This window comes from Sphaeramia orbicularis, chromosome 24 (assembly GCF_902148855.1).
Source record: "Sphaeramia orbicularis chromosome 24, fSphaOr1.1, whole genome shotgun sequence".
NCBI classification, from domain to species: Eukaryota; Metazoa; Chordata; class Actinopteri; order Kurtiformes; family Apogonidae; genus Sphaeramia; species Sphaeramia orbicularis.
Genome location: NC_043979.1, coordinates 3,550,767 through 3,570,766, shown reverse-complemented (window position 1 = coordinate 3,570,766; position 20,000 = coordinate 3,550,767). Strand labels below are relative to the sequence as shown.

At 33.5% G+C, this 20,000-nt stretch overlaps 1 protein-coding gene across 1 annotated transcript in view; it reads right to left on the bottom strand.

Moving 5' to 3' along the window:
• Positions 1 to 9,726, bottom strand: part of LOC115415632 (probable ribonuclease ZC3H12D) — a 21,400-nt gene extending 11,674 nt beyond the window's left edge. The window contains exons 1-2 of the mRNA XM_030129280.1: positions 9,592 to 9,726; positions 5,543 to 5,960 (exon numbers count right to left, since the gene is read on the bottom strand). Of these exons, the coding sequence (XP_029985140.1) occupies positions 5,543 to 5,862 (320 nt within the window). The 5' untranslated portion in view covers positions 5,863 to 5,960; positions 9,592 to 9,726. The remainder of the gene's footprint in view (positions 1 to 5,542; positions 5,961 to 9,591) is intronic.
• Positions 9,727 to 20,000: the final 10,274 nt, after the last annotated feature.

Sequence of the window (20,000 nt, the reverse complement as noted above, 5' to 3'; positions counted from 1 at the left end):
ATAAAGCTGATCTGCACTAACGTGTTTGAGTATGAATCAATTATGAGTTACTAGACTGTAATTAACAGGTTACTTAAACAAAATTTTATTTATATTATCTCCATGAAGTGAGTAATAACTAGTATTAGAGTATGATGAAATGTGAGAAAACAGCAGATCAGCTGCGTTAAAACTGGTATTTCATAGTTTTCACAGTGTAGCTCTTTCTGATATTGCGTTTTAAATACATGTTTCTTTGCTTCAAAAATGACACACAACACATGGTGTGCAGCTAAGTGGACATTTTTGTAACTCCATGAAAAATAGGTTCATTAAAAAATTTCTATTGCATTGTTTTTTTCATACCTAAAGAGGAATAAAAATCTTGACGTTGGTTCTCATAATTCATGCATGAAAGGGTTAAAGTCAATAACTATGACAGTGTTGGAAACCTGAACCGGTTGTGTTACCGTGTCTGTCATTCGTCTAAACTGTACTGTTAGAGGGTAATCCTCTGACAAACGTCCTCTGAAATCCAACCAAATGCAAACTACCAGGATGTAGAAGAGCTGCTGAACAACTGAAATGATCATGTTGGCAGAGGGGAAAAAAAAAAAAACTACATGTGCATATATTTGCATGGGGGGGGGGGGTTCTCCCTTCTATCAGCAGGAAGCAGATAAACATTTTACATGTCTTATCTCAACACATCAAATCTATCTTGATTGCACAACTGCACTGATGTGATAATGTTTAATCTGAATAGGTTTTATGAAACGTGCTTGCTGTTGGAGTGTCCCGTACATTTGCAGCTGGTGTATTTGGAAACTTGTCACGTGTTTCATCCCTTAAATACGTCCTAAAGTTCAATGGCTATAAATCCATCCAGCGTGGACACACAGGGAACAGCAGCATAATAGAACAAACATCACAGGGGAACTAACTGTCCTATAGCGTTTACAATATGTTATTGTCAGTACTTAACTTCTAGAGTAACTCATTATAAAGACTCATAAAGACTCTCCATATTATCTCACTCTTCAGTGTTTTTATTGCCAGTTTAAACTACAACAGTTTGTGCAACATTAACATACACCCACTGCTGTGATTAAAATACAAGCAAACTCAAGCAAATTATTCTTTGTGTGTTATTTATATCTATTTGTCTATCCAGCAGTGACATTAATACAGATTTAAATTCACATTTGTGTTCTGGTTGAAGCTTAATATGACAGAATTCACTATCCTGTTAACACAGAAACACTTTAGCTTCTACATGTTTAAGTGAGCTTTAAGCTAATTAGCAAGCTAATGTTAGGTTAGCTAATGTTTACATGCTAGTTGCTAACTTTGTTGTTTGTTTGGTATTATCAGATTTTGTTATAAATCTAATTTATTGCAATTATAGTGACTTTTCAAAATGTCATCTGATAAAACATGAAATATTCCTTAAAGTGGCTTTATGCGCTCACAAAACATCATGAGATATTAGAACTATTTGGCTAGCAAAGTCATTTAGTGTCAGTTACTATTAGCCTAGCCTTAGTTTCTATGAATTTAGTTGAATAAAGAGTTATTTTGTAGGAAATGGGCAGTGTGAATGAATTCTGTGAGGGCAATAATTGATTTGAAGGCAAATGTGAACAGTTTTATTTGTTTTACATGGCCTGTATTTCAGATATTTACATTTAATACTGACTTCTGCTGTGGGTTTTCATTGTTAAACCGCTTGATTTTAAGACAAAAATGGATTTCTTGAGAGGTAATACAATCTCAGACAGTATTAAAGTCATTCTTTGTCATTCTTAGCTGTATGTTGTACTTCACCAGTTTAGTGTTAGAGGAGACCGACACAAGAACATGACAAAACAGCTGAAAGAGGCTTTAGCGTTCATACTGAGGCCAGAATGTGGTTAGTCAGCTTTATCTGGGAATAAAGGCATGACTCTGACTACTTCATGTTTTTACAGGACGATGAGCTGTCTTTTGTTTTCCATCTTGAATTGACATCCTTGTCTGCACCTGCAAGGTTATTTTACGAGTAGATTTAACTCGGAACTTCCTCATCACTGTTTTTATTTCCTGTAAACCTGATTTCATATGATGTTGGGGATGGCACCGCTAAGTTATCTCAGTCCTGGCCAGAGCAAAGGAGATATTAGACCAAAAATCACTTCAGATTCTGTATAATTCATTGATCTCACCTTATTTACTGTTTGGAGGTATGGGGAAATACATACGCAAGGTCATTACAAAGACTTTTTCTACTGCAACAAAGAGCAGTAAGAATTGTTCACAATGTTGGTTTTCAGGAACACACAAATCCACTATTTTTACAATCTAAAACTTTAAAACTCATTGACCTTGTGGAGTTCAAAACTATTCAAATAATGTATAAAGCAAAGAATAACTTACTGCCGGCAATGCTCAAGAAATGTTTTGTGAAAGAGAGGGAGGCTATGATTTACAGGGAAAATTTCATTTAAAGATTCATAAAGTACGCACTACGTTAAAAAGTTTCTGTGTGACCATCTGTGGAGGAAAATTATGGAACAAATGTATGTGGAGATAAAACAAATATCAAACATAATTCAGTTTAAAAAAAGATATAAAGAATTGATTCTTGTGAGGTCCAGTATTTAATAATGACACTGAGGTCTGTTTGTTTATGGATGATGTTGTACTGAGAAATCTGCTGGAATTATGGAAGAAAATGGTTGAATAGTTGAGTCTGTTTGTGTGACTGTACTGACATGAACATTTTATTGTGAATAATTCAGTTACTGCATTATGGATCTGGTTCGATGCTAAAATTAGGAAAATAGTATAGTTTGATTCTTGTATTAAGTTAATGATAAAGGTGTAAAAGCACTGAGGGGTTGGATTAAATCAGTTGATACTTCTTCCTACTCCTTTTCGACCATGCACTATTCAGACTTGTATGTGCTTGAAGATAGATTCTGTCCATTTAAATGTTAGTTTGTTTTGTCTTCATTTGCTTTGTTTTGTTTTATTTTGTTTCTTTGCATATTTGAAATCAATAAAAAAAAAATCAAATCAAATCAAATTAGTATAATAAAAGTTAACTAAGTAAAATAAATGGGAGCACATATTCTACCCAGTTATAAGTAGGGGTGTAAGAAAATATCGGTTCTGCAATATATCACGTTATTTAATTTCAAGATACTGTGTCGATATTAAAAATTACTGTATTGATATTTTTCGGTATTTATTCAAATGCAGATATGGCGGAGGTAAATTTTTGTTTTTCTTTATTGTTTATATTTTATTTATTATTGTTTAACGCTGCTTTATTAAATAATGGTTATTTGAAGCATTTTTTACTGTCTGAGAGGCAGATGTTAGTTCCTTTGTTGGGATTGCACAAAAATAATGTTAAGATGTTAGTTGTGAACTAGGGCTGGGCAAGTTAACGCGTTATTACCACGTTAACGCATTTGTTAAATAACGTCGACAATTTTTTAAATCTCCCGTTAATGCTGTTTTATTCTAACTCCTATTCTTCTGCTTGTGTGCGTGTAGCATTAGCTGCAGATAGACAACAGGTTTACCAAGAAAAGCTGGACGCCTAAAACTTCTGTCCAAATCTTTTACTGTAGACTCACTGTAAAACTGCAACATACAAACTAAATATGTCTGAGTTCTGTTCACTGCCTTAGTACATTTACATGGCATTATGCATTTAAATGAATGGGAAAAAGACCACTAGCTCGATGCTAACTTGAATGGGAAAATCCATAGACACGGTAACGATTAGCATTTACAGATTAATTTAAGATTTACATCTTTTATCCAGCAACAAAAGGTTCACATCAGAGATATTTTATACTATTCATTCTTACAACAACTGAACATAAAATACTCACAGGCAAATGTTTCTGGGGCCATACAAACAGAGTGAAAGAAACGTGTCTGTTAGTTCCTTCTTATGTCTGAACTGACTACAGGAACACCGCAAGGACAAAACATATGTTAGTGCAACTTATTCCAACCACTCGAGGGCCCCCTTTGGTTGTTTTTAACAACTGAGCATCACATGTTATTGTTCTTATTAGTATTAGTACTGATTAGTGGGACTAAGACTCCTGTCAATCACTCACAAGCGGAAATAAACTGGTGTGGACATAAACATGTGTAACAGTAGCGGTCTGTTCCATGGACATTTTCATTTAAATGTCTTCAGATGGTGGGGGGGAGAAGGACACAGGTGTTTGGAAGCACTGACATGTGCAATTATTTTTATCACCGGAGTACTTCAGTCTGAAATATCACTTATAGGCAATACAGCTGTCGATGCCGACAACCACCCCCCCATAACTATGCAATTAATCGTGATTAATCACAGAAATCCATGTAATTAATCACGATTAAAAATTTCAATCACTGCCCAGCACTATTGTGAGCTAATAGAATATGAACATTTGAGCAGGACCTTAAACTGTCTGTAAAACAGAATTTAAGTTTTCAGTTTTTACAGAGGAATACTTTGTGATATAGCAGTAGATCCTGGTCTGATCAAATAAAGATGTGTTAAAAAAAAATTTTGTGCATGTTTCTGGTGTAATTCAATTGTTCCAAGAAAAAAAAAAAAAAAAAGAAACAAAAAAAAATTGCCTTGTTAACAGTATCGTGATATATCGTATTGTGATTTATATTGTATCGCCAGATTTTTGCCAGTACACACCAATAGTTATAAGCATTAACTGACCAAATGTTTATATCATCTACATTAAAACCATTAGTAAATATAACTAAGACATTATCATCTTACATCTTAATTAGTGTTGCATTAATTAATGTTAGTGAATGTACCTCCATGTTTAATGGCTAATGAAGCATAATGAATTCAACTGAAAGCCCCGAACATGTAGTCACATTCTCAATAGGGCTCTTTGCAATAAACACTGCAACTGATTTTTTTATGAACCTGTTTTTCATGGAGTTACAAAAATGTCCACTCAGCTGGACACCATGCATTTAATTTTAGAAGCAAAGAAACATGTATTTACTGATATACTGTGAGAAAACTATGAAATAAAAACCTTTTTAATGCTGCTAATCTGATGTTTTCTCACATTTTAACATACCTACATCGAGGTAATATCCCCCAATAAATAAATAAATAAGATAAAATAAACAAAACAAAACTGTTAGTCACAGTCTAATAACAATTAGTGATTTTTTTACACTCAGACATATTAGTGCAGATCAGGTTTATCTGGAACAGTAAAGTTACAGTAATGGTTTGAATGTCAGTGAATGGGATGATGCATAAGTGTCCACTGTGTCGGCTGATATGGAACGAAAACAATAAAACCCATGACTATACAGGATATATATACCTAAGTTTGAACAGCTGTCCACTGTGGTGACCACTACACATGAAAGGGTTAAAATGGGGTCACGAGCCAAAGACGGTTGGGAACCAGTGCATTAAACAGTTTAGACCAGAACATGGTTTTGTTTCCCAGTGGCTGTTTGGGTCTTTAGGGGTTAAAGGTGGAGGACAGAGGCCTTGGGTTGGGGTTCAGGTTGGACTCACCTCATGGCCACGTTGCTTCCATCTATAACCACCGGTCTGAATCCAGCAGCTGGCTCTCGGTCCGGTCCTGGTCCTGTTCCCGGTCCTGTTCCCGGTCCTGGACTGGGCTGGATGGGAGCCGGGCTGCAGCCTCTGGGCACCAGTTTGGGACTGTTGGGCAGACTTTTGTTGGTGTACGTCCGAGTATGGCAGGTCTTGATCAGCTCCTCCAGGATGTCGTTGGTCTGGGCGTCGTGGCGGAGGCTCTCCAGAACCCGCAGGATGTCGCTGTGGGAGTATCCCAGTTTGAGGAAACGTTCCACTTTGGCGTGGTGGTCCATGCCGCTCTGAGCTCTGCTGCGTCTGTCTGTCTGTCTGCTGGGGGGGGGTCCTCCTCGCCTCCTTATTCAGGTTTCTCAGTCGTCTCCAGGGCGACGAGCTGTTGTTTTGGAAACGATTACAGGTGACAAAAATGAGAAGGGGAGTGTCGACAGAGAAGAGAAGCAACCTGTGTGACTGTAAATAAGGAAACCAGCTGTGGTCTCATGGGGGTTTTCAGACAAACTGAATGCGGTTTGATGTGCACTGATAGAATCTGCTCCAGTTCCTGCAACTTCACGAGTGCAAACGCAAGCAGCAAACAGCGGTGACGTCACACTGGTTCAAAAAGCCCCCGTCACACACACTAAACACAGAAGAAGAAGCTGAGGGTCCACGTCCATGACCGATCCAAATTTACCTCCACTGTCACCGACAACAAAATGTGAATGGAATAGTGATGTTAGTGTGAGTACGAATGTGAGCCGGAGCCCATTCAGCAGCCGTTCTGCTGGCTTTAATGGAAACCCCCTGACACTCTGAGCCAAACACAGACCACACTGATGAATCTGAGGGTGAAAACTGTTCAATGACTCAACCCACGCCTTCCACTGTATCCTCCCCCCCCACCCCCGTCCTACTAAACCAGGGCTGTTAGACTCATTTTAGTTCAGTTCCACATTCACCCCAATATGAGCTGAAGTGGGCTGGACCAGTAAAGTAATACCAGTGAAAAAAGTAAAATTACATTATGATAATGTTCACATCTACATCATTTCCTTAAAAATCTAAATAACGCGAACAACTTGAAATGCCTTAAGAAAAACAAGTGCAGTTTTAACCATATTCTGCCTCAGTTTAACAGTTTATCATTTACACATGTGCATTACAACTTACATTACAATTACAAATACACAACATTTAGCAACAGGTATAATATTATTTATTTATTTTTATTTAACCTTTATTTACCCAGGCAAGCAATTAAGAACAGATTCTTCTTTACAAATGCAGCCTGATCAAAGAGCAATGGCTCCTTGGGGGGTAATGATAAAATTGCATTTACTTTTGTCAAGACATTTCAGGTTGTTCATATTTCTTCAGGTTATTCACATTTTTTGTAAAAGGATTGTTTGTTAATGTAAACATTTTTGTGTCATTTTACTTTTTTTTTTTACACTAAAACACAGATAAAATCTGCAGTTGTCATTATTTATGACTGTTTTTCTGGTCTGACCCAACTGAGATCTAAGTGGTTTACATGTGTATGTGGAACCTGAAATAAAAGGATTTTCACACCATTGATTGTTAATATCTTCAGTGTAGTTTTTGCATTTCACAAATTTATCCCATGGGCCAGATTTGGCCCCCGGGCCACATGTTTGACACCTGTGCACTAAACTAACGACAAATGACGACAAAATTCTATAAAAAGTCGAACATGTTGTGAGAATGAACACATGAAGACACTGTAATGAATGAGGGTGTGTCTGACATGACAAAAAAAAAAAAAAAAGCCCATGACAATTATAAAGACACTAGTATGGTAACCATGGCAACAAGGACGAGAAACTCCCTGGGGAGGACAGTAAACTTAGCGTCTAAAGTAGCTGGGGTGTGTTTCAACAGCCTTAAAGATATTTTTAACCTCCTCAGACCCAGCGTTGGGTTTTCTGTCCACATTTGTGGACTAGAGTTTCACAACTTTAAACAAAAAAAAAAAAAAAAAAAAGAAAAGAAAACTGTCCAGCACAAAGAACATTCCATAAAAATTTAAAAAACTGCATCTGAAAAAACTGTTGCATCATGATGTTTCCAATATAAGCACTTATTTAATAAAAAACAAAAAAAGCTGGTACTTCGCTGACATTTCCTGGGTCTGAGGAGGTTAATGCACAAGTTCAAAGGAAAGCTCCGTCTGTTCTCGTGGATGCTGCTCATCCTTTTAATCAGGAGTATGAGTTCCTCCCCTCAGGTCTTCGTCTGGCTGTACCCCAGGTCACAAAAAACAGCTACAAGTTCTCCTCTGTGCCTACACTGTAAAAAAAATCTGTAATTTAACAGAATTTTCACTGTTTACTTTACAGATTTTTCCTGTATTTTTAAGATACAGGAAAATATCAGTGAAATGACAAAAACAGACTGTGACTTTACATGTCAAATGTAAAATAACATGAAAAAAAAATGTAACTGAATAATCATAAAATTTCCATTTTTTTTAAAGAATTTTTTTCTTTTTTCACAGAAAAATACAGTTAAAAAACATTTGCAAATGTATCATAATTTCACAAATATTTCTTTTCTATGTTTTCTATTAAACTGTTAATTTAAAGTTTAATACCGTCAAAAAAATAATAATAATAATAAAACAAGATAATCATAAAGGAAGTATTTGTTCTGTCAGTTTAACCAGACTTGTTTGTTAATTGACAAATATCTTGTGTAATTACAGGAGATTTCACAGCTAAAATGTTGAATAAATGTATTTTTGTGAATGTATAACATGTATAAGCACTGATAAACTGTCCAAATACAGTTTTTATCAGTGGATTGGACAACTGAGTCTGTTTGAAAATTATATATATATATATATATATGTAATTTGATTGTTTTAATACATGTAAATATTCTCTATTAAACATTAAAAAGTCAAAAAAAAAAAATGCAAAATCTCATGTGAAGTTAGGGCAAAAAACTGTTTTTTAATTATGGAAAATTACTGTATTTTTATGAGATGGTTATTTTCTGTTATTTAACAGTATTTTTTTTTTTGCACCCCTGCTGCTGGAATATTACCCTTTTTTTTTTTTTTTTTTTTTTTTTTTACAGTTTTTTTTTTTTTTTACAGTGTACCTCCATCTGAGCTATAAATGCTGAGAAGAGAAGGAGGTCATGCACTGTGTTTGAGCTGTTGTACTGAACTTTATTCTGTTTTGCTGCTGTTGAATCATGTTTACACTGAATTACACCTGAATAAATGACACAGATGGCTGCCAACGCCCTGTCTATCTTATGTTTGTGTGATATATATATATATATTTTTTTTGTTTGTTTGTTTATTGTTTGTTTATTGTGAACCTTTGTGTAACTGCTGCACAACAAGAGACAAATAATAAAGTTGAAATCAAAGCTGAAACTGAAATGACCTCACATACAAACCGTTACAGTTCACACATGAAACATATCTATCATACTTCGGACACTTTTTTCACCGTGTCATCCTTTTGATCTTTTTATTTTGAGCCACATGACACGGATCAACTGTTGCATTTGATGTGTCAACCTGACATCTGAAGTATGAGGAACAAGACAGCGATAAAAATGTTCCCCAGTGACAAACAGCCGTATCTGTTTATAATCTGATGTGAAGACAAGCGCAGAAGAACGCTGTGTCTTAATGAAGTTGTTCTGGTGTGAAATGAAGTGTGTTCTGTCTGCCAAAGGGGTTTGGGTTCTGCACAGGCTTGCTACAACCTGCACCAAACCACATCCTTTGTTGCTGAGTTGACAGTTAGTTCATCTGCAAAGCACTTAAACCTTTCTTTTTTTTTTTTTTTTATCTAGAGAATCTCATGAGAAGTGTGTTTGTTTCTCAATTCCAACACCAGCCCTTGCCCTTTGTAACGCTGCCCTGAACACAACACAATCACAGACCTCAAACCTGAACTAAATAACTACTTTTCAGTCTGTGCTGAAGACAAAGCTGTGAGCTATCTGTCAGATGTTGTGTTTTTTTTAATTTATGTTCTTACCTTTCAGTAGGTGTTGGAGTTGAGTCCTTGTGGTCGTCTGTTTCAGCTGCTGCTTCACTCACTCACTCACTCAGTCGTTGTGACAAACAGACCGGTCTGTGTGAGCCTCTGCTCTTATTACATTACTCATAGGAGGAAGTAAAGCTGCTCTGCTGAGAAAAAAAAAAAAAACTCATGAAGGAAGAGAACACTCTGTAAAATGTGTCAGTATACTTCCTTGATGGGAGGATCCGGGAGCCTGAAGGATTGACTTTCCCCCCCTTATCCAGTGTTTTTGAAGCTCTTCCTGGTGTGGTGAAACGAATGTCGGTAAGAAAGCTGAGCACCAGGAAGACGATCAGAGGCTGCACCGCCACCTCATTTGACCACTCAAATATTAGTTCATTCATTATTATCAAAAATACATATACAAGGGGGAACTACAAATACAGGTTCATTACACAGACTTTTTCTACTGCAAAAAAGAGCAGGAAGAACTGGTCACAATGTTGTTTTTGGGAACACACAAATCCACTATTTTTTTTTTTTTTTCAGATTTTTACTTAGAAATATTGAGAAAAGTTAAACATACATTTAAATTACATTGTGGTCACATAACAAGTATGTGACCAATGACCAATCTTTCCATTCTCAACATTTCAGTTTTTCTTTTCTTTTTTTTTGTTAATAAAACAATTGAACAGTGAATAACAGATGCATTGTTACATAAAGAAAACATACACGAAAGATGAAGAGACTTTGACCTCCTCTCTCTAAAGAAAAAAACAAAAATAAATAAATAAATAAAATATGAAAAGTAGAATTCATTAATTACACAAAAAACAAGACAATTCCAGATCCATTGTCATTCTATTGTCATTTCTTGTACATTCAGGGTTCCAACAGATTGTGTTTGGTAAGTGTAAACAAAAAATATCCACTTTGACCATAGATCTGAAAATTTGTTCATTTGTAACCAAAGTCTTTCCATCTGGTAAATTTCATTCACAATATCTACGCAGTTTTCCAGACGAGGTGGTTCAGGGTGGAGCCGGTGCCTGGTCACAGCCTTTTTACCAGCAGTTATGAACCCTTTCATGCACAGGTCACACCTGTGGACAGTTGTTCTCCAGCTGTTCTCTTGTACATTCATGGGTTTTGTTGTTTTAGTTCCGTTTCAGCCAACACAGCGGACACTGATGCACCATCCCATACACTGACATTCAGACCATTACTGTAACTGTGCTGTTCTTGATAAACCTGATCTGCACTAACATGTTTGAGTGTAAATCAGTTGTTATTTGTTAAACAAGAAGGCTTTTTTTTGCATATTATCTCCATGAAGTGAGTAATTACTAGCATTAGAATATGTTAAAATGTGAGAAGACATCAGATTAGCAGCATTAAAAATGTTTTTTATTTCATTGTTTTCATCTCACTTCCTGATATTGGGTTTTAAACACATGTTTCTTTACTTCAAAAATTAAATGCATGGATATTTTTGTAACTGCATAGATAAAAAAAAACTGGATCGCATTGTTTTTTTCATGCCTAAAGAGGAATAAAACACTGAAGAAAAAAATCTTGACTAAGGTTCTCACAATTCGTGCATGAAAGGGTTAAAATTCTATACAAGTAGGCATCGTTCACTAAAATTTCAGTTTTTCCCATAATTAAGGTGGCAAATTCAAAAGGTAAGGTAACATTAAGTATATGTTCTATATTTGTGTGTATATCCTTCCAAAACTGTTTTATTTTTGGGCAGTCCCAGAACATGTGCCAGTGATTGGCATGTTGGCTTCCACGCTGTCTCCAGCACTTAAGCTCCTCCCCCTACAGTGGCCTTTTTGTTTAGGAGGAATGAAAAACCTAATCAAGCATTTCCAGTTGAATTCCCTCCAAGAATATGAGTTTGTGCATTTCCTTCGCCATTCTTCATCAGTCATAACAGTGGTGCTGTCCTTTTCACATATTGTGTTGAATATGTTTTTTCACTCATGACAAATCCACTATTTTTACAACCTAAAACTTTAAAACTCATTGACCTTGTGGAGTTCAAAACTATTCAAATTATGTATAAAGCACAGAATAACTTAATAACTCAAGAAATGTTTTGTGAATGAGAGGGAGGCTATGATTTATGGGGAAAATTTCATTTAAAGATTCATAAAGTACTATATTAAAAAGTTTCTGTGTGACCATCTGTGGAGTAAAGTTATGGAACAAATGTATGTGGAGATAAAACAAATATCAAACATAATTCAGTTAAAAAATAAAGATATAAAGAATTCATTCTTGTGAGGTCCAGTATTTAATAATGACACTGAGGTCTGTTTGTTTATGGATGATGTTGTACTGAGAAATCTGCTGGAATTATGGAAGAAAACAGTTGAATAGTTGAGTCTGTTTGTGTGACTGTACTGACATGAACATTTTATTGTGAATAATTCAGTTACTGCATTATGGATCTGTTGTGGTTCGATGCTAAAATTAGGAAAATAGTATAGTTTGATTCTTGTATTAAGTTAATGATAAAGGTGTAAAAGCACTGAGGGGTTGGATTAAATCAGTTGATACTTCTTCCTACTCCTTTTCGACCATGCACTATTCAGACTTGTATGTGCTTGAAGATAGATTCTGTCCATTTAAATGTTAGTTTGTTTTGTCTTCATTTGCTTTGTTTTGTTTTATTTTGTTTTTGTTGCATGTTCGAAATAAATAAATGAAAAAATAAACCCAGAAACACCCAAACATCTGCTGCAGACAAAAAGCACCTGTACTGGAAGACCCGATAAAATGAGTTTACTTAGAAAAAAATCTGAGGTAACTCGTTGCCTTAAAGCAGGAGCGTCAAACTCATTTTAGTTCAGTTTCACATTCAGTCTAATATGATCTAAAGTGGGCCGGATCTGTAAAATAATATAAGGAATAAGATAAGAACTTTTGAGTGTAAAAAGTAAATTCTGTAATGAAAATGTTTATATCCACGAATTGTACTTGAACATAACATGAACAAAAATGAACAAGCTGAAAATTCTTTAGTAAAACAAGTGCAATTTTAACAATATTACGCCTTAGTTTATCATTTATACATGTGAATTACAACTTAGAGATCACAGTGGATCTACAAATACACCAAACATTTAGTAACAGGGAGAATATTGGTAAAATTCCACATACCTCTCTTAAGAGATTTCAGGTTATTCACTTTTTTTTTTTTTTCTTAAATAAAAGGCCAGTCTGTAAATGTCAACATTTTTGTGCAATTTTACTTTTTTTTTTTTTTACACTAAAACAATGGGAAAAATTTACAGTTTTCATTATTTATAGGTTATTATGATAGCATTTTACTGGTCTGAAAAATCTTGAATTAAGCAAAAAAAAATCTTGAAATAAGCAAAAAAAAAAAAAAAAAAATCTTGAATTTAGCACAAAAAAAAAAAAAAAAAAAAATCTTGATTAAAGCAAAAAAAAAACAAACATTTTGAATTAAGCAAAATAAATCTTGAATCAAGCAAAAAAAATGTTGAATTGAGCAAAAAAAAAAAATGTTGAATTATGCAACAAAAATCTTGAATTAAACAAAAAAAGTCTCTATTTAAGACATTTCAGATACTCACATTTTTTGTAAAAGAGCTAGTCTGTTAATGTAAATATTTTTGTGTAATTTTAGTTTTTTTTACACTAAAACAAGAGACAAATTTACAGTTTCATGATTAAAAAAAAAAAAATCTTGATTAAAGCAAAAAAAAACCAAACATTTGAATTAAGCAAAATAAATCTTGAATCAAGCAAAAAAAATGTTGAATTGAGCAAAAAAAAAAAATGTTGAATTATGCAACAAAAAATCTTGAATTAAACAAAAAAAGTCTCTATTTAAGACATTTCAGATACTCACATTTTTTGTAAAAGACTAGTCTGTTAATGTAAATATTTTTGTGTAATTTTAGTTTTTTTACACTAAAACAGAGACAAATTTACAGTTTTCATGATTTATAGCTTATTATGATAGTATTTTACTGGTCTGATCCACTTCACACTGAAATGACCTAAAATGATCTGAACATCCTTAATTATTAATATCTTCAGTAATTTTTTGCATTTCACAGATTCATCCCAGGGGCCAGATTGAACCCTTTGACGGGCTGGATTTGGCTCCTGAGCCGCATGTTTGACACCTGTGCCTTAAAAAATGTAAGTAATGAGTAATGAAAACTTGAGTATATTAAAGTTAAATTATGGCAGTAAATCTGTGTCATTAGATTTTGAATTATAAAAGCCATTGAATGTCTAGCACTGAATTTTTTTGCCCTGAAATTAAGTATCTGAATTTTTTGCACCTGAATTTTTGCATCTGAATTTTTTTAATTCAAAATTTATGAACAAAGTTGAATTCAGAGGCAAACAATTCAGACATCTAAATTTAGCGCAAAAAAAATAAAATAAATAAAAATCAGATACTTAAATTTAGTGCAAAAGAAATTCAGATACTTAAATTTAGTGCAAAAAAAAATTCAGATACTTAAATTTAGTGCAAAAAAATTCAGATAACTAAATTTAGTGCAAAAAAAAATCAGATACATAAATTTAGTGCAAAAAAATTCAGATAACTAAATTTAGTGCAAAAAAAAAAAAAATCAGATACTTAAATTTAGTGCAAAAGAAATTCAGATACTTAAATTTAGTCCAAAAAAATTCAGATACTTAAATTTAGTGCAAAAAAAAAAATCAGATACATAAATTTAGTGCAAAAAAAAATTCAGGTACTTAAATTTAGTGCAAAAAAAATTCAGATACTTAAATTCAGTGCAAAAAAATCAGATACTTAAATTTAGTTCAAAAAAATTCAGATATTTAATTTCAGTGCAAAAAAAATTCAGATACTTAAATTTCGTGCAAAAAAAAAAAAAATCAGATACTTAACTTTAGTGCAAAAAAATTCAGATACTTAAATGTAGTGCAAAAAAAAAAAAATCAGATACTTAATTTCAGTGCAAAAAAATAAAAGTCAGTGCTAGAAATTCAATGGCTTCTATAATTCAAAATCTAATGACACAGATTTACTGCCATACTAAATGCTTGATTTGAATGGAATTGCTATTTTAAGTCCAACCCACTAAATGCAAAGTTAATTTAACTTAAAATTTGCTGCAGTGTCAGTTGCTTTGTATAACCATCAGACTTCATATCATCCGTTCACTGGACTCAATTCCAAGTTGATTCAAATTAAAATCTTTTGCAATATAAATGGCTTTGTATATTTATTCAACTTCATACATTGTAACTTGGATGGAACTTTGGCAAGAAGTTCGCTCAATGCACTTGAGGACTTGTACAATGTACAGGAAGTGCTTTTAATTTGGCAGTGCATAATGATTTATAATGCTCAAGAACAATCCAAGATGTTTTAGTGCAAAAAACAAAAACAAAAAAAACAAAAAAAAACATTAAATTATGAAAATACTTACTTTTATAAACTACCCAAACAAAAAAGATGTGAATTACCTGAAAAAGTGAAATTTCTTAAGAAAAATATTTGCACTTTTAATAATATTCTGCTTCAACTACAACTACAAAGACACTAAACAATGAGGAACAGGCAGAAAAGAGTTCAAACTGGACTGAATTTTCTTTAGACATTTCAGGTTGTTCATATTTGTTCAGGTTCTTCACATTTTGTTGTTACAGGATAGTTTGGAAATCTAAATATTTTCATAATTTAATGTTATTTTTTGCACTAAATCAAAGACAAAAATGTGATGTTGTTAATTCTAGATTTTCTTTGGCTTAATTCAAGGTTCTTTTACTTACTTAATTGAAGATTTTTTTTTAATTTTGTTTTTTTTGCTTAATTCAAGATTTTTTTTTAATTAATTGAAGATATTTTTTGGATTAATTCAAGATTTTTTGCTAAATTTGATTTTTTTTTTTTTTTTTTTTTTTTTGGCTTACTTCAAGATTTTTTAACTTAATTCAAGATTGTTTTTTTTGGCTTAATTGAAGATTTTTTTTTCTTAATTGAAGATTTTTTTTTTTTTTTTTTTTGCTTAATTCAAGAATTTTTTTTTTATTTAATTGAAGATATTTTTGGCGTAATTCAAGATTTTTTGCTAAATTTGATATTTTTTTGGGCTTAATTCAAGATTTTTTAATTTAGTTGAAGATTTTTTTTTTTTGGCTTAATTTAAGATTTTTTTTCTTTTTTTAACTTAATTGAAGATTCTTCTTTTGTTTGTTTTGCTTAATTCAAGATTTTTTTTACTTAGTTGAGGATTTTTTTTGTTTTTTGGCTTAATTCAAGATTTTTATTAGTTAGTTGAGGATTTTTTTTTGTCTTGCTTAATTCACGATTTTTTTTTCACTTAGTGGAGGTTTTTTTTTTTTTTGTTTTTGTTTTTATCTTAATTCAAGATTTTTTTTACTGATTTGAAGATTTTTTTGGGGGGGGGCTTAATTCAAGATTTTTTTTTACTGAATTGAAGATTTTTTTTTGCTTAATTCAAGATTTTTTTTTACTTAATTGAAGATTTTTTTTTGCTTAATTCAAGATTTTTTTTTACTTAATTGAAGATTTTTTTTTGGCTTGATTCAAGATTTTTTTTTACTTAATTGAAGATTTTTTTTTTCTTAATTCAAGATTTTTTCCTTAATTCAAGCTAATTTTGTTTTTGCTTAATTCAATCCGAGACTGTGGGGTTTTTGCACTTTGTAAATTCCTTCCATGGACCAGGGTGGAGCCTTTGGCGGGCCTCACTGGGCCCCTGATCTGCTTGGCCTTCCTGTAAATGTGCCAGAGCTGCAGTGTGTAAGGTTCACAGCCTCTGAACTACAGCGAAGCGCAGCCATGACCCTGTGAACGCGACGACAAAGAAGTCCGACAGAGCTTTAAGTGTGTGTGACGCCGACACAAAAACACTTTCCATAGTTGGTGACTGAACAAAAGGAAAGCTGCTGTGACAGAACAGGTGAAATAAGGCTGAGCAGGGCGTTGGTTTTCATCGAACCTGGGCTTTTCCAGGAACGGCAGACAGGTGGATCCGAAACAGAAAGTGCAGAACCTGATCTGAGACGCTCGACTTCAGCTTTAGCTCCATGGAAACACACGGTCTGAACCAGAAAAGCCCTCAGACCTCCACCGAGGCAGCCCAGTCTGCCATGCTGGGATCCACTGGAAATAACCCCTGGACTTCGGACTCAGAGCCTTAGCACTGGTACTATCCTCTGTTTCATCTGCCTCTACAGCAGGGCGGCCAAACTCAGTTTAGTTCAGTTCCACATTCACCCCAAAATGATCTGCAGTGGGCCGGACCAGTACAGGAATACCAGTGAAAACAGTCAAATACATTATGATAATGTTTATATCAACACTGTTTCCTTCAAAATCTAAATAAAGTGAAAAACTTGCATTGTCTTAAGAAAAACAAGTGCAGTTTTAACCATATTCTGCCTCAGTTTATCAGTTTATCATTTACACATGTGCGTTACAACTTACATCACAATTACAAATACACAATATTTAGTAACAGGTATAATATTGATAAAATTGCATTTACTTTTCTCAAGACATTTCACCTTGTTCGTATTTCTTCAGGATTATTCACATTTTTTTGTAAAAGGATAGTTTGTTAATATAAACATTTTCATGTAATTTAACTTTTTTTTTTTTTTTTACACTAAAACAAAGATAAAATCTGCAGTTGTCATTATTTATAGTTTATTACGACAGTATTTTTCTGGTCTGACCCAAATGAGATCTAATTGGTTTATATGTGTATGTATGGAACCTGAAATAAAATGATTTTACACCACTGATTCTTAATATCTTCAGTGTAATTTTTGCATTTCACAAATTCATCCCACAGGCCGGACTGGACCCTTTGGTGGGCCGGATTTGGCCCCCGGGCCACATGTTTGACACCTATGCTCTATAGCTTTGATTTACTCCAAATATAATAGTTTTGCATTCATTTAATCTGCATGATTAGATTCCTTAACCGAGAAAACATACCTTTAGCAACTGGATTCACTTTGATATCATGATTAGTTCAGAATTTATAAATGAAAATCATGTTTTTGTTAATGTTGCTTTTCTCCTGGATCTGCCTCCATAGTTGTTGGAAACACTGCAGATTTCACAGTCATGGCTGTATTTTGGTGTTTGTTGTCCATACCAGAATTTGTTCCCTTGCTAGGATGAAAATTCCAAAACTCCACTATTTTTTCCTGTTCTGGATCATGGTATCCAGAATTTTGTGAGAATCCAGATCAATCTTCAATATTTTGTAGAACCTGTTGGGAACTTATTTTGTATTTTTTTTTACCAAGTACTCTGACCATTCATTGTGGAGTTCCACATACATACTGTATGTTGAAAATGTCCCTATCTCCCAATGATAAAGAATCCTTTTAAAAATCCCTGGATCCAGACAGTGATCCGGATCATTCCCAAAATCTCATTGTTTGTTACTCGTCTCATTTCGGTCATTTCCTGAAAATTTCACCAAAATCCGTCTTTAACTTTTTCAGTTCTGTTGCTAACTAACCAACAAACAAACAGACAAACCCTGTCAAAAGCATCAGCCCCTTGGCTGAGGTAACTATGGAACAGAGAACAGATCAGTTCTGTCTGGAAGCGTTCCTTCATCTATGAAAACACAAAGAACCTTCTGCCATGAACTGTTTGAAGATACATTTGTTTCTTTTTTTTTTCACTTAAGTTTTTATTGAAATTTTTCACACATATATTTGACAAAACAACAAAAAACAAACAAACTAACATTGCCTGGGTGCATTATACATATTTCAACACATTTCTTTGATCCAGTTTTTGCTTCATTCTTGGCTCTGAAAACTGTCCATTTATTCCACTTTAGTCCATTTAGTCGCAGTCTAGAAGGTACATCTGTTTCTTTATTGATTTAACCCAAAAAATATGTTCAATCAAAAAAATAACCTTTTCAATTAAAAAAAGTGTTTGAATGTAAAAAAAAAAAAATACATATATATATATATATATATATATATATATACACACATATATGTATACATATACATATATATACATATATATATTTGAGATCCAAAAAATTGCATTTGAACACCTTATTTCTTTGATGGAATTTTTTTTTTTTTTTTTTAATTGAAGTCATCTTTTGGTATTTGTGCCATATTAAGGGTAGGATATTTGTGTCCTTATTTTTCAATCCCAAAAAATATCACTTCAAACACTTTTTTTCTTTGAATTTTTTTTTTTTTTCGTTAAGTCAATCAAAGAAAAAAAGTGCTCAAACACAGTTTTTTGGACCTCAATTTTTATTTTTTTTTTTTGGCATTCAAACACTTTTTTCTTTGATTGAAAAGGTTTTTTTTATTTTTTTTGAATGAAGCAAAGTTTTTTTAATTGGAAATATTTATATTTGGTTAAAGCAATAAAGAAACAAACGTACCTTCATAGAACAGACGTCTGGACACTCTTCACTGCAGTAGAAGTCCACATGGATGGAAATACAAGATACTGGACAAAGTAAGACTCCAACTTTTTGATTCAACGTTTTTCCTGCAGAAAAAGTGTCAAAGTCCAGTCCAGGTAAGAAAACTCAAAGTATTTCAAAAAAGTAGGTATTTGACAAACATTTGTAGCTGCTGTTAATGTGCAACAAACTGATAATATTATCCTCTGAGTTTTGCATTTTTCAGTGAAAATCCTGTATTTTCCTATTTTTAATTCTCTAATCATGTAGATGTTCAGAAAAGCTCAAACTAAATTCACTGGTTATTAAATCAAAACTGAAGGAAAAGTGACTTTTTCAGCAAATATTTCAATAATTGAATGTGAAAACCAGTGTGTCCACCCACTGTCACTGATCCAACTCCAGGGAACTTTAACATCACCCACTGTTTCTGAACTGACATTCTAACGTCAGTACTTTGGGAGTGGCAAAGTTCACCTTCTGGCTTCAGAAGTGACTAAATTTGGACTAAAAGGGCAGAAGAGGTCACTTACTTAGTAAACCAGTTCCAGTAACAGGAGCCTGTTACTGACTAGGACCTGACTAGGTACACAGTGAATAATGTGAAACCAGCGTTTGAACAAACAAGAACTCAAACTATGAATTATGAAAGAGCTGCAGCATCTGAAACTGACCACAGTGAACATTTGACAGGTAAACACAACCACAGGGCTGCACTTTCACAACCACTGTTTGTCTGCTATGGACTGGAATTGTCTCTGTCAACTCAACATACAGTTTTATTAGTAAGTTTTGGAGGTTTTTTTGTATTTTTATCAATTACTAGAAATTTCAGGCGACCCCATTTGAATTCCAGGCGACCCCACGTGGGGTCCCGACCCCAAGATTAGATTTAGTGGTCTGGTTTTGGTCCCTAGGCCGTATGTTTGACACCCCCGCTTTAAGCTGTGTGTGAATCTG